General features: G+C 44.7%; 1 protein-coding gene across 1 annotated transcript in view; it reads right to left on the bottom strand.

The window, feature by feature from the left end:
• Positions 1-1469: 1469 nt before the first annotated feature.
• Positions 1470-13296, bottom strand: part of LOC311223558 (carbonic anhydrase 12-like) — a gene marked incomplete at its 5' end in the record, with an annotated part of 44296 nt that continues 32469 nt past the window's right edge. Inside the window, 6 exons of the mRNA XM_084308338.1 lie at positions 1470-1608; positions 2489-2652; positions 3133-3211; positions 3721-3816; positions 4220-4368; positions 5656-5752. Coding sequence (XP_084164464.1) covers positions 1579-1608; positions 2489-2652; positions 3133-3211; positions 3721-3816; positions 4220-4368; positions 5656-5752 — 615 coding nt within the window. The 3' untranslated portion in view covers positions 1470-1578. The remainder of the gene's footprint in view (positions 1609-2488; positions 2653-3132; positions 3212-3720; positions 3817-4219; positions 4369-5655; positions 5753-13296) is intronic.

Here is a 13296-nt window from a genome sequence, read left to right as displayed (position 1 = left end):
TAATAAGAGTATAATACTTTAGTTTTCAGACACAAGGGTTAAATATAAACAATGGCATAGGATTTGAATTTAAACAGTGGAGCTTAGATGATCTACAGTTGTCCACGACTTATCCTCCAAGGCATCTGCTATATAATAATCTTCAGATTTACTTAAGTGTTATTAGTAGGTTACAGCAGTAAGCATTAGTTTGCTCAGTCAATTATGGCCAATTCGTTTTATATTGTTTAATACAGTTAAATAAATAGATAAATGAAAAGCAATTTTTTTTTGATTAACCCCCCCCCCCCCCCCCCCCCCCCACTGTACCGAAAATAATACCGAACCGTGTCTTCAAACCGAGGTACGTACCGAACCGTGGATTTTGTCTGTACCGTTACACCCCTAATGTTTCTCTAACTCTCTCCCATATAACTCTCTCCCATACCCTTAACACCAACCGCTGAAGTGCCCTTGAGCAAGGCACTAAACCCCAACTGCTCCAGTGGAGTTGCTCAGTGGCCAACAGTGTCAGACTGTGTTTGTACTGGGGCCTAACAAAATTAATAGTTGGTTTCAGGTTGGTTGTCAGTTTGGCCATGGGTAGGTAGGGAATTTATTTTATTTTATTTTTTTATTTTTTTCTTTCCCACGGCGACTATGGATAGGGAATTTCTTTATTTAATTAAAATGTTCACAACAACATGGATGCATGTACTCTGCCAGCATGTTTAATATCCATAATACTAAATGTTTGACTAAGATTTCTATGAAACTTTATTAAAAAAAAATTTATAATTTTTTCTAAAAACTCATAAAATATATTGGGTCGCACCTAAATCGGCAGGGTCGGTCGGCAACCTGAAACCAACTATTAATTTTGTTAGGCCTGGGCAGCTCCCAGGTGTGAATGGAACTCTGTGAATGTGAAGCAGGGCGTAGCTGAAAAAGAGCATCTGTGCTCAGCGAACCTACCCTGGGTAAATAAAGGTTAAAATTAAAAATAAAAAAAATAAACACTGCAAGAACAGGCTGAAGCATAAGTCATTCAAGTAGATGCCGTCCATGGAAGAACAGTGTCCAGGGTAATTCCTTGTACTGTATGAACCAGGGAAACAGTGTGCTGGGGTACCCCAAGTTTGACTCTGGTTCGCTTGACAATTAAGTTTGGGTCACTTCGGTTCCAAGAACAGGCTGAAGCAGCATATTCAAGTAGATGCCGTCCATGGAAGAACAGTGTCCATCAGGGTAATTCCTTGTACTGTATGAACCAGGGAAACAGTGTGTGCTGTGCTGGGGTAGCTGTGCTGTGCTGGGGTACCCTAAGTTTGACTCTGGTTCGCTTGACAATTAAGTTTGGGTCACTTCGGTTCCAAGAACAGGCTGAAGCAGCATAAGTCATTCAAGTAGATGCCAGGGTAATTCCTTGTACTGTATGAACCAGGGAAACAGTGTGTGTGTGCTGTGCTGTGGTACCCTAAGTTTGACTCTGGTTCGCTTGACTTAAGTTTGGGTCACTTCGGTTCCTTGAGATGCCTCCCTCCCGGTCTGGCGCATAACGAAGCCACTTCTTGACAGTTTCGCTGTAGTCCTGGTCGGTCAGCTTGGGGTCAAACTGTCGAGCAGCAGCTGATAGACACAAAAATAAAAAAGGGAGGAAGAGAGGTGAGATGATGTACGATGATAAGAGCACCCCTCACTTCACACGAGTGCAATTTTTTTTAATCACTCAATTACTCACTCTGTAGGTCTACAGTAACAAGCTACAGTCAGCATCCAGTTAGACTGGACAGGAAAGAGAATTAAGCAATCGCCTAGCCTGACACCATCTAGGCAATACAATGTGTATCCATGCACTTCTAGATCTATCACAGACCCGACAAACACTGTGACACCTCTAAACACTGATAGATCTATCAGTGTTTAGAGGGTGTGATAGACCCTCTAAACACTGTGATAGACCCTACAAACACTGATAGACCCTCTAAACACTGATAGACCCTCTAAACACTGATAGACCCTCTAAACACTGTGATAGATCTATCAGTGTTTAGAGGGTCTATCACAGTTTTTGTCGGGTCTATCACAGTGTTTGTCGAGTCTGTCACAGTGTTTAGAGGGTATGTCACAGTGTTTAGAGGGTCTGTCACAGTGTTTATAGGGTCTATCAGTGTTTAGAGGATCTATCAGTGTTTAGAGGGTCTATCAGTGTTTAGAGGGTCTGTCACAATGTTTGTATCAGGGTGGGTGTCGTCTTAGTCTAGTTGTGAGTGCTGTGTTTGTTTCAGGGTGGGATGCTTAGTCAAGTGGTGAGAGCACTCAAACCACAACTACAATCATTGTTGGTTCGACTACCGGTCACTTTTTGACTTTTGCTGACTTATACAAGACGTATGAGGATATAACATAATGTACATTATGTACCTTTTTTCCTGTGGTCGATCATTTACATCTCTCTTGAGACTTGTGGTGCCAGCTAGCTAACATCTATGATGAAATGAAACCTCACCAAATCTTTGCTGATTTTGATCGAGTCCTTGAACACGGTCCAAACCACAGCCTCGTTGCAGGCGGGGGTGGTCAAGGAGCCCAGGTAGCGGTAGTACTTGGTACGATCCACTCCTTCTAGCAGATCGTCCAGCGAAAGGCCTGCTGGCAGGGACGCGTGCTGACCTGAAGACGAAGAGACACAGACACACTTTCTCAGAGACGAAGAGACACACGTCCTCAAAGAAGAAGAGACACAGACACACATCCTCAAAGAAGAGACACACATCCTCAGAAAAGAGACGCAGACACACATCCTCAGAGACACAGACCGGTTAACTGTCTGTCGTGTGATAGTGAAAGGGTTAACCGTCTGTAGTGTGATAGTGAAAGGGTTAACAAGTCTTAAAAAGTATTACGTTCATAATTCTCCATTTAAAGCCTTAAAAGGTCTTGGTTTAACTTGTTGAACCCTGCAGACAGTCAGCCTGATAGGAGATGATTTAACTTGTTGAACCTGCAGCCAGACAGGAGATGATTTAACTTGTTGAACCTACAGGCAGACTGATAGATGATTTAACTTGTTGAACCTGCAGCCAGACAGCCTGATAGGAGATGATTTAACTCTCGTTGGACAAGGCAACACATATCGAAACATCCTCTTACCTTTCAGCATGACGTTGCTCAGGTGGGAGGTCAAGGCGTTCCAACTGGCAGGTGAGTTAGTCGCATTTCCAGACATTTCCTGTCAAAACGCAGTCATGGTTTAGCGCTCGAGTCTATTGTACCCTGTTCTCTCACACACACACACTAAAGCTGTCCCCGAAGCCTGTTTTTGGGATTCGAACTTCGTCAGGGTTTTTCAAACGGACATTTGATCCTACGTTTTTAATAAAAAAAAAATCTTTAAAAAAAAAAATGTATTTATTTTTTTATATATATAAATATCCTCAAACTAAATCCTCAATTTGAATAAAGTGAGTATTTTTCTTTTATTAAATCAACTTTCTTTAATGAATATAATTCATCAGTTTTTAATACTATAATATTAGTGTAGCCTAATCTCTATCTGCAACTGTGAAGAAAAACCCCATTGGTTTAAACAGAATGAATAGACATAAACAATTAAAAATAATAGATTTATTTTTTTAATTAAAAATGAAAATTTTCTAATGTTGATTTAGAATTTGAATGCCAACGTAATGAACGAAGGTCCGAACGTTCGAACACCCAAACACACACACACATCCTCACCTCGTTGAAGAAGCCGAAGGCAGCCAGCCCGGCGGGGTCGGCGACGCCCAGCGACGTGTTCCCGCCGTAGGACGACTTGAGGTTCACGATGTGCATCTGAGGGGAAGCCATGCGGGGGTTAATGAACATCTGGGGCTCAAAACACTCGCCTGCGCCCACTTCTTTGGACTCCTTTTTCAACGCACCTGCATCTTTTTTCTATTGTTTCAATGGTTTTATGTACAGTAAAGTACAGTACAAATGTCATTCAATCAATCACAGTGCAGGTGATTGATTGATTGAACATTTTATTAACAGATTGCAGAATGGGTACAATACAGTACGGCTCAATACACACAATTGTTAAGGGGATGCAGACCAGAGAAAGACTTTCGTCTTGTTTACATCAGGGTCCCCCATTTTGAATTCATAATGAATTGTAAGTAAGGGTGCAATTAGCACCGTGCAATACATTCTTTGTGGATCTAGCCCCCAGTCTGATCCCTAGTCGAACCCGTACCTCCATGGCGTAGCGCTTGCCGTTCACCGTGTGCTCGGACCCCTTCACCTCAGAGCCGTTGCCCCAGTGCAGGTGGAACTGTAGGCTGTCGTAGGCCTCGGACAGACCCCCCCCGGACACCTGCACGCCACTCCTCAGAGTCACTTTGACTGGAAGACAAACAAACAGAGGGTGGGTTCAGCTACGTACCGCGACGCTACGGGTTCAAATCCTGGCTTATGACCTTTCGTCGAATTGTCATGGTGCACAATTCGTCTAACTAAACTGTCCCTCTATTCATAACTGCCCTCTATTCATAACTGCTAAACTGTCCTCTATTCATAACTGCTAAACTGTCCTCTATTTATAACTGCTATTTGCTAAACTTCTCCGAAGTTGCCTACTGCAGCTTTAATAATCCAAAACACAGAATAATGCATTGAGTTTTAAAGCACATTCTTGCATACAAAAAAATAAGTTATTCCAGAAAGCCAGGGCACAAAACGTTGAATAATAAACTGAACAAGCATAACATGCACACAGAGTCAGACATGATGGGGTTGTACAAGAGCATGTGGATGAAAAACATCTCCATACAGGCCTACATGTCCCCGTCCTTAACCACCCCTAGGTCAGGGGTCTGGACTGGGAGAGAGGTCCTCTAGTCTAGGTCAGGGGTCTGGACTGGGAGAGAGGGCCTCTAGGTCAGGGGTCTGGACTGGGAGAGAGGTCCTCTAGTCTAGGTCAGGGGTCTGGACTGGGAGAGAGGGCCTCTAGGTCAGGGGTCTGGACTGGGAGAGAGGTCCTCTAGGTCAGGGGTCTGGACTGGGAGAGAGGTCCTCTAGGTCAGGGGTCTGGACTGGGAGAGAGGTCCTCTAGGTCAGGGGTCTGGACTGGGAGAGAGGTCCTCTAGGACAGGGGTCTGGACTGGGAGAGAGGTCCTGGACAGGGGTCTGGACTGGGAGAGAGGTCCTCTAGGACAGGGGTCTCCAGGGGGTCTTCTTGTTGGGATGGAGGTGATGCACTGAACACAAACTACACCCAGACTGACTGGAGACTCGAGTGAAAGGAATCCTGTTTCTCCTCAAACTAGAAATTCTTTACAAACAGTCTGGTGGCGTTGTTCTAAATGACTACTAATCATCCTGTTTATTTTTGTTCCTCTTTATGTGACTGAATACTATCGTTTATCAATACATGTTCCCTATAGTTTATCAATACAGGTCCCTATCCTTTCTCAATACAGGGTCCCTATCCTTTCTCAATACAGGGTCCCTATCCTTTCTCAATACAGGGTCCCTATCCTTTCTCAATACAGGGTCCATATCCTTTCTCAATACAGGGTCCCTATCCTTTCCCAATACAGGGTCCCTATCCTTTCTCAATACAGGGTCCCTATCCTTTCCCAATACAGGGTCCCTATCCTTTCTCAATACAGGGTCCCTATCATTGCTCACCTGTCTTGCCGGTGTTCTCGCTCTCGTACAGGGCAGAGGTGTTGCCGTAGTTGACGAAGGAGAAGGCAGTGAGGGCAGAGTCCTCGGTGGCATTAGCCTACACAATGTCGATGGGAGACTGTCTGGAACCATTACAATGGTCTGGGGCGATAGTGGGCCAGTGGCTGTCACCTGGATACAAAATATAGTATAGTTTAGTAATACATAGATATTATATGATGGAGTGTTAAACATTTTTTAAAGTGTCTAAAGTGAATGTTAAAAGTGAGTGTTTAAAGTAGAATGCGCCAACATTATGGGAAATTATCTTATCGCCATTGAGATTTGTCAGAGATAATAGGCATAATACAGCATGTTGATTGTTGAGTAACTTTGGTTTGGTGTGTCTTTGGTTATAGAGATATCGTTGTGTTATATACAGTAACATAATCTAAATAATAATTTTATATCCATACAGAGGAGGCATACTTTAAATATATTAAAACAATAATGCATCTTTGAGTAAACTTTGAGTATCATTAAGTATCTCGAGGCTGGGGGCAGCATTTCCTCTTTTTTGGAAATCAAAATCTGGTCACCCTACTCTAGAGAAGAGATGCCATGTTACACAACAATGGCAGAGGATTTATCAATACTTTGGATTTAAACACCGCAGATCGACTGAAGAGGAGCTCAGAAGACCAGTCCAGATCAGCAAAAGTATGTTTGCAGGTTTTCGTTTTTTTCTCGGATCAGCTGTGAGGGGAAAGTAGTGCAGGAGAAAGTTGGTGTGTGTGTGTGTGTCTTGGTTAACATTATTAGGCGAACAAGTAAACGATGAACATTTTCAGCCTATTGTAATGACCCTGCTGTGTTACAAACATATCATTCATTCATGGTTTTGTTTCAGGCACACCTGTAGTAAGGGGAGGGGAGGAGGGGGGAGGGGAGGGGAGGGGAGGGGAGGGGAGAAACAGCCGGCTTGTCATCATACCTTTACAAGGTTCAATGTTTTATTCATCATCTAAATGTGGCAATACAAGCTTGATATTCAACGTTAAATGAATTGTAGACTGTTAGTAAGCCATGTAAAGTAAAGTAAAGATATTGAGCATACATTTGTAAAATGTGCAACCCTAGTTTCACCTAGTGTCGTATGAGACGTATTCGTTGTATGGCTGGATGGCGGGACGAGAGAGAGAGAGAGAGAGAGAGAGAGAGAGAGAGAGAGAGAGAGAGAGAGAGAGAGAGAGAGAGAGAGAGAGAGAGAGAGAGAGAGAGAGAGAGAGAGAGAGAGAGAGAGAGAGATATGTATGATGTGAAGCCAGGAGCAGAGGAGTGGTTAATTGGTGAGAAGAGGACAGGTGTCTGGATTTGAGGAAGAGAGAAGAGAGAGAGGAGTGAAAGAGAAAGTGAGGAGTAATATCACTACATATTAATACTACCAGTATGACTTACTACCACAGTGTCTTCATACCTGTATCACTGTACATATTAATACTACCAGTATGACTTACTACCATACTGTCTTTATACCTGTATCACTGTACATATTAATACTACCAGTATGACTTACTACCATAGTGTCTGTATACCTGTATCACTGTACATATTAATACTACCAGTATGACTTACTACCATACTGTATTTATACCTGTATCACTGTACATATTAATACTACCAGTATGACTTACTACCATAGTGTCTTTATAACTGTATCACTGTACATATTAATACTACCAGTATGACTTACTACCATAGTGTCTTTATACCTGTATCACTGTACATATTAATACTACCAGTATGACTTACTACCATAGTGTCTTTATAACTGTATCACTGTACATATTAATACTACCAGTATGACTTACTAGTTTCTTCATACCTGTATCACTGTACATTAATACTACAACTGTAAGTTGTAGTAATATTAAGTACATACATCTGATTAGCACTATTACTCAGTAATACTAATTTATACCAAGTTTAATCAACTGTACATTGTATATTACTATTGCACTTTACTGTTACATTTGCACTCTGGTTGGATGACAAACTAATTCTCACTATACTTGTGCTGTTATGATGACAATATATTTGAATCTAATATAATCTAAAAATGTGTAGAGAAGAAATTAGAGAAAAAGAGGATGAGAGAAGAAGAGAAGAGAGGAGAAGAAGAGGGGTGGAGAGAAGAGAAGAAGAGAGGAGGAGAGAAGAAGAGAGGAGAGAAGAAGAGAGGAGAGGAGAGAGGTGGAGAGAAGAAGAGAGGAGGAGAGAATAAGAGAGGAGGAGAGAAGTAGAGAGGAGGAGAGAAGAGAAGAAGAGAGGAGGAGAGAAGAAGAGAAGAAGAGATGAGAGAAGAAGAGAGGAGGAGATAAGAGAGAGAAGAAGAGAGTAGGAGAGAAGAGAAGAGGAGAGAAGAAGAGAGGAGAGGAGAGCAGAGAGGAGGAGAGAGGAAGAGAGGAGAGAAGAGAGGAGGAGAGAAGAAGAGAGGAGAGAAGAAGAGAGGAGAGAAGAGAGTAAGAGAGAAGAAGAGAGGAGAGAAGAAGAGAGGAGAGAAGAGGAGAGCAGATAGGAGGCAAGAAGAAGAGAGGAGAGCAGAGAGGAGGAGAGAAGAACAGAGGAGAGAAGAAGAGAGGAGGAGAGAAGAAGAGAGGAGAGAAGAAGAGAGGAGAAAAGAGAGGAGGAGAGAAGAAGAGAGGAGAGAAGAAGAGAGGAGAGAAGAGAAGAGAGGAGGAGAGAAGAAGAGAGGAGAGAAGAAGAGAGGAGGAGAGAAGAGAAGAGGAGAGTGTCATAATCACAGCAAGAGCATTCTTCACTCCTCCTCATTCCCCCTTCACATTCACCACACACCTTCCTCACTCCTCTTCATCCTCCCTCCCATCCACCACGGAAGCCTCACGCCCATATATGGCCAGCACTCCTTCACCCCCTGTCACTCAACTCAGCTGCACCTCATCTCCTGATTCACACGCTGCCAGGCACCTCACTCTTCACAGCTGTATCCCATTCCCTGATCACCAAGACCCTACTTCTACCGGAGGATGCTGACCAGAAGTCGTCGTGGTGTTATTATCATTACCTAGGTACGACACCTCAGTCCGAAGAACTGCTAGACACTCTCGTGTGCTTATTCCCTGTTCTAACATTCCTTCTCTTGTGCCCAGGACCTCCGTTCCAGCGAGCCCCTGTCTGGACCCCTGGAGCTATACTAAGGAGTTCCTGCTCACTCTCTCGACACGGACCTGTCCATTCAGTCCGCAGTAGCACTGGAGTGCACCTGCTCTCATTGCCCCAAGAACATTCCCAATTCCTGTCTGTTGTACATTTCTGGATGTAACTCTTGTCTGCTTGGGGAATACTATTAAATATCCTGAAACGCTCCATTCTCTCTTCTCCTGTGTTTAGCGATTGGGCTCTGCTTAAAACCCATTCTCACAGAGAGAAGAGAAAAGGAGAGAAGAGAGGAGGAGAAAAGAAGAGAGGATGAGAGAAGAGAAGAGGAGAGAAGAAGAGATGATGAGAGAAGAGATTAGAGAAGAGAGGAGAGAAGAGAGGAGGAGAGAAGGGATTAGAGAAGATGAGATGAGAGAAGAGAGGAGGAGAGAAGAAAATAGGAGAGAAGAAGAGAGGAGGAGAGAAGAAGAGAGGAGGAGAGAAGAAGAGAGGAGAGAAGAAGAGAGGACAGAATAGGAGAGGTGGAGAGTAAAAAGAGGAGAAGAAGGAGAGGAGAGAAGAGAGGAGGAGAGAAGAGAGGAGAGAAGAGAGGAGGAGAGAAGAGATGAGGAGAGAAGAAGAGAGGAGGAAGAAGAAGAGAGTAGAGAAGAGGAGAAAAAAAGAGAGAAGAAAGAGGGGAGAGAAGAGAAGAGAGGAGGAGAGAGAAGAGAGAGGAGAGGAGAGAGGAGGAGAGAAGAAGAGAGGATGAGATAAGAAGAGAGGAGCGAATAAAAAGAAAAAGTATGCAGTCCTCAAGTTCAAGTAAAGAAATTGCCACTTTTGGGGGCGCCTGTTACTCCCAAGATGTAGCACTGAACGGCACAGGAAGTCTTCATTCCGACAGCCATCATACTTTACAATGCATCACTGTGCCTCACTGCATCACTGAGCACAGAGTGACAGTACCCTCTTCCTGGACTTTTACTTTTAAAACAACATGGTTCAATATTACATTTACTGTACCCTTACTGTAGATTTCTGTATATTTTAACTGTATATTTTATATTAGAATGTATATACATAACATAGGAACTGTAAATCCCGGACCGTATTTTATTATTATTATTTTATCCTTAGGCTTATTTTATTTTATTCTTTATTCTTAGGCTTATTTTTATTCTTATTCGTGACTAATTGTTTTGTCTACCTAAATGTTTACTGTGAGCAATTTGTAGTGTAACATTTTTTAGGACGATTTGCCCACCGGCACTTTGGCGACCCCTAGTGGCTCGGCTGTGCATATTTTGTAATACAATATATATATCGAATTGAAGGCTTATTTGTTGCCTGTCGATAACAAAATCCGTTCAGCTGTTCTCGAGTTACATGCCGGTATTTGAGGCTTGTGCAATGTACACGGTATTGCGCAAAATACCACTCCCGACTCAGGCTGCAGTAGTTCTGTCAATCTAGATCCGATCTCGAAAATGATTGCGGAGGTGGCTTTCCAATGAGTGTGGTTTTCCAATGATACCCCACCTGGGGATGTATGAATCAGGGATCTGGTGAAAAACTAACGAGCGAAACAGGAAGAGAAAAACAGCCAAATTAATTGAAGTCTATGAGAAAACTGAGTACACAGTTTACCAAAATCATACCTAATCATTCATTTTTGAATGGATATTTATGAAATTTGGACATGTACTACATAAGGCTCTGGGCTATGGATCTGTTATAAGCCATACCACCTTCTGGGGAAATACTACTAACTACTACAGAAAAACTTGAGTAACATGTTTTTCTACAACTCAAGTTCAGACCTATGTTACCCTATTTCATTAGCACTAAAAGTGATTTTTCTTCTGGAATCAGAAACTTCAGAATGTCATCTTTCAAAAGACACCAGGCTCATGCATGTGCTATAAGTATAAAGTATGTTGTTTTGGTTTGCAAAAAAAGTATGCAGTCTTCAACAACTAAAACTAAAATGGCCAATTTTGGGGGCACAGGTTAAGAGGTTAAAGTATTTCTATTCTATTCTAACAGCAAAACCAAAAAAGCGATTAGATCTGAGCAATAAGAACGATCAGATCTGAGCAATAAGCAGCAAGGCTCACAGTGTGAACGATGTTACGCTCCGCCCTAAAGCACCGTGTCCTCGCCACGGTGTGTGGATTCAGCGCCAGTAGCGACCTTTGTCATTCTCACCCTCCTCTCTCCCTTTGTCACGTCTCACCCCTCTCTCTCCCTCTCTCACGTCTCACCCTCTCTCTCCCTCTGTCACGTCTCACCCTCTCTCTCCCTCTCTCACGTCTCACCCTCTCTCTCCCTTTGTCACGTCTCACCCTCTCTCTCCCTCTCTCATGTCTCACCTCTCTCTCCCTCTCTCACGTCTCACCCTCTCTCTCCCTCTCTCATGTCTCACCCTCTCTCTCCCTCTCTCACGTCTCACCCTCTCTCTCCCTTGTCACGTCTCACCCTCTCTCTCCCTCTCTCACGTCTCACCCTCTCTCTCCCTCTCTCTCTCTCTCTCTCTCCTCTCTCACGTCTCACCCTCTCTCTCCCCATCCTTCCTGAGGACGGAGAGTCTCACCCCTGACCTTTGTCACTTGTCCAGTCCCGTCACTCTCTACTGTGGACCGTCTAATAACAGCAGGTTCAGAGAGAGAGAAGAGAGGAGAAAAAAAATACATCACCTGAGTGTACCTTGGCCTTTAGACAGCTGAGCCGCCCGGGGGAGGGAGGAGGGGAGACCCCCGGCGGGGGGGAGGGGGGGGGACCCTGAAAAACACACACACACGACCAGTGGAGCGTGGCTGCATCGCCATGCGTGCGCGCAGGGTACCGCGGCAACGGGCATGAATGACAGCCGGGAGTCCATCTTTCCAATGAGGTACAATCAGACACCATCTTGATCCTGTGGAGTGTCATCACTGTGTCAACGGACTGCGCTGGACCCCCGTGATTACAGTTGTAACCTTCGACACCCCCCCCCCCCCCCTGGGAATGAGGACCGGTGGGAGGGGGGGGGGGGTTGTTATTGACCTTCCCCATCCAAACCATAATTGCATGACTCAGCGACGTCTTCAAGCGCAAACACGGGGGGGGGGGGGGTAGGGCTCATATGAGGCTATGAATATATTTTCTGCTGACCTCTTTTAAGAGTCTGCGGTGGTGTCATCATCGCCAAAATGAATGGTTTGGTTAAACCCTGGCCGCGTGCCGTATGCCGGTATTGATTGCCTTCAACGCGAGTGATGTCCAATATTGACGTGAAAATAACAGGGCATCTCCATTGAGTGACTGGATGAGAGGTAGGTAGAGGTGTGAGAGTCTTGTTTAAACGAAAAGTCAATATTGGAGTCTAGCGGGGGGGGGGTGCGGTCAGTTGGAGGCAGGCTAGGAGGCAGGCTAGGAGGCAGGCTAGGAGACAGGCAGGCTAGGAGGCAGGCTAGGAGACAGGCTAGGAGGCAGGCTAGGAGGCAGGCAGGCTAGGAGGCAGGCTAGGAGGCAGGCAGGCTAGGAGGCAGGCAGGCTAAGAGGCAGGCAGGCTAGGAGGCAGGCTAGGAGGCAGGCAGGCTAGGAGGCAGGCTAGGAGGCAGGCTAGGAGGCAGGCAGGCTAGGAGGCAGGCTAGGAGGCAGGCAGGCTAGGAGGCAGGCAGGCTAGGAGGCAGGCTAGGAGGCAGGCAGGCTAGGAGGCAGGCTAGCAGGCAGGCAGGCTAGGAGGCAGGCTAGGAGGCAGGCAGGCTAGGAGGCAGGCAGGCTAGGAGGCAGGCAGGCTAGGAGGCAGGCTAGCAGGCAGGCTAGCAGGCAGGCTAGCAGGCAGGCTAGCAGGCAGGCTAGCAGGCAGGCTAGCAGGCAAGCTAGGACAGATATATATCACTTGATGACTCACCCACGCTGCTGGCCAATGGAGACCGACGTTGGCACATGACGGCCATTTTGTGTGGGTGGAGCACGCCCACTCATAACATGCATGTCTATGGTGCATGTACTATTGAAATAACCATAGCTTGCTAAATTACTGCATACTTATAATGGACTTTCATATGAAAAAAAAAAATTCCAAGCAAGAATCATAGCCATGTTAATAACGTTTGTAATAAACCAAAGCGTTTGTAAATCCGTCAAGATTTCAGCGAGTTAAGAGTATTTGTGCAGATCAGTCCACTCAAGCAAGATGGCCGCCGGTGAACTCCGCCTTGAGCCATCTAGTGTTTATATCTATGGGCTAGGAGGCCAGCGTCCACATAGAGCGTCCACACAGCTGGTTCACAATATGGCAGGAAGGAAACCCAGAGGTTGGAAGTATTAGCTACACAGTTAAGCTGCAGGGGTCAATATTTGCATAATGAAAGTATATGATGTCATGGGTTTATATGAAGAAAAAAAAGATTCCACCCCACTGTATTGTTATCTTTATTCTAATTAGTGTATATACTCAACCACATTGTGTACAATTGTACAGCCCTGTCCTATTTTATTTTATAATTATATAGAATT

Source organism: Notolepis coatsorum (assembly GCF_963971535.1).
Source record: "Notolepis coatsorum genome assembly, chromosome: 2".
Taxonomy (NCBI): Eukaryota; Metazoa; Chordata; class Actinopteri; order Aulopiformes; family Paralepididae; genus Notolepis; species Notolepis coatsorum.
The sequence above is the reverse complement of the archived record's forward strand: the minus strand, read 5'-3'. Positions and strand labels throughout refer to the sequence as shown.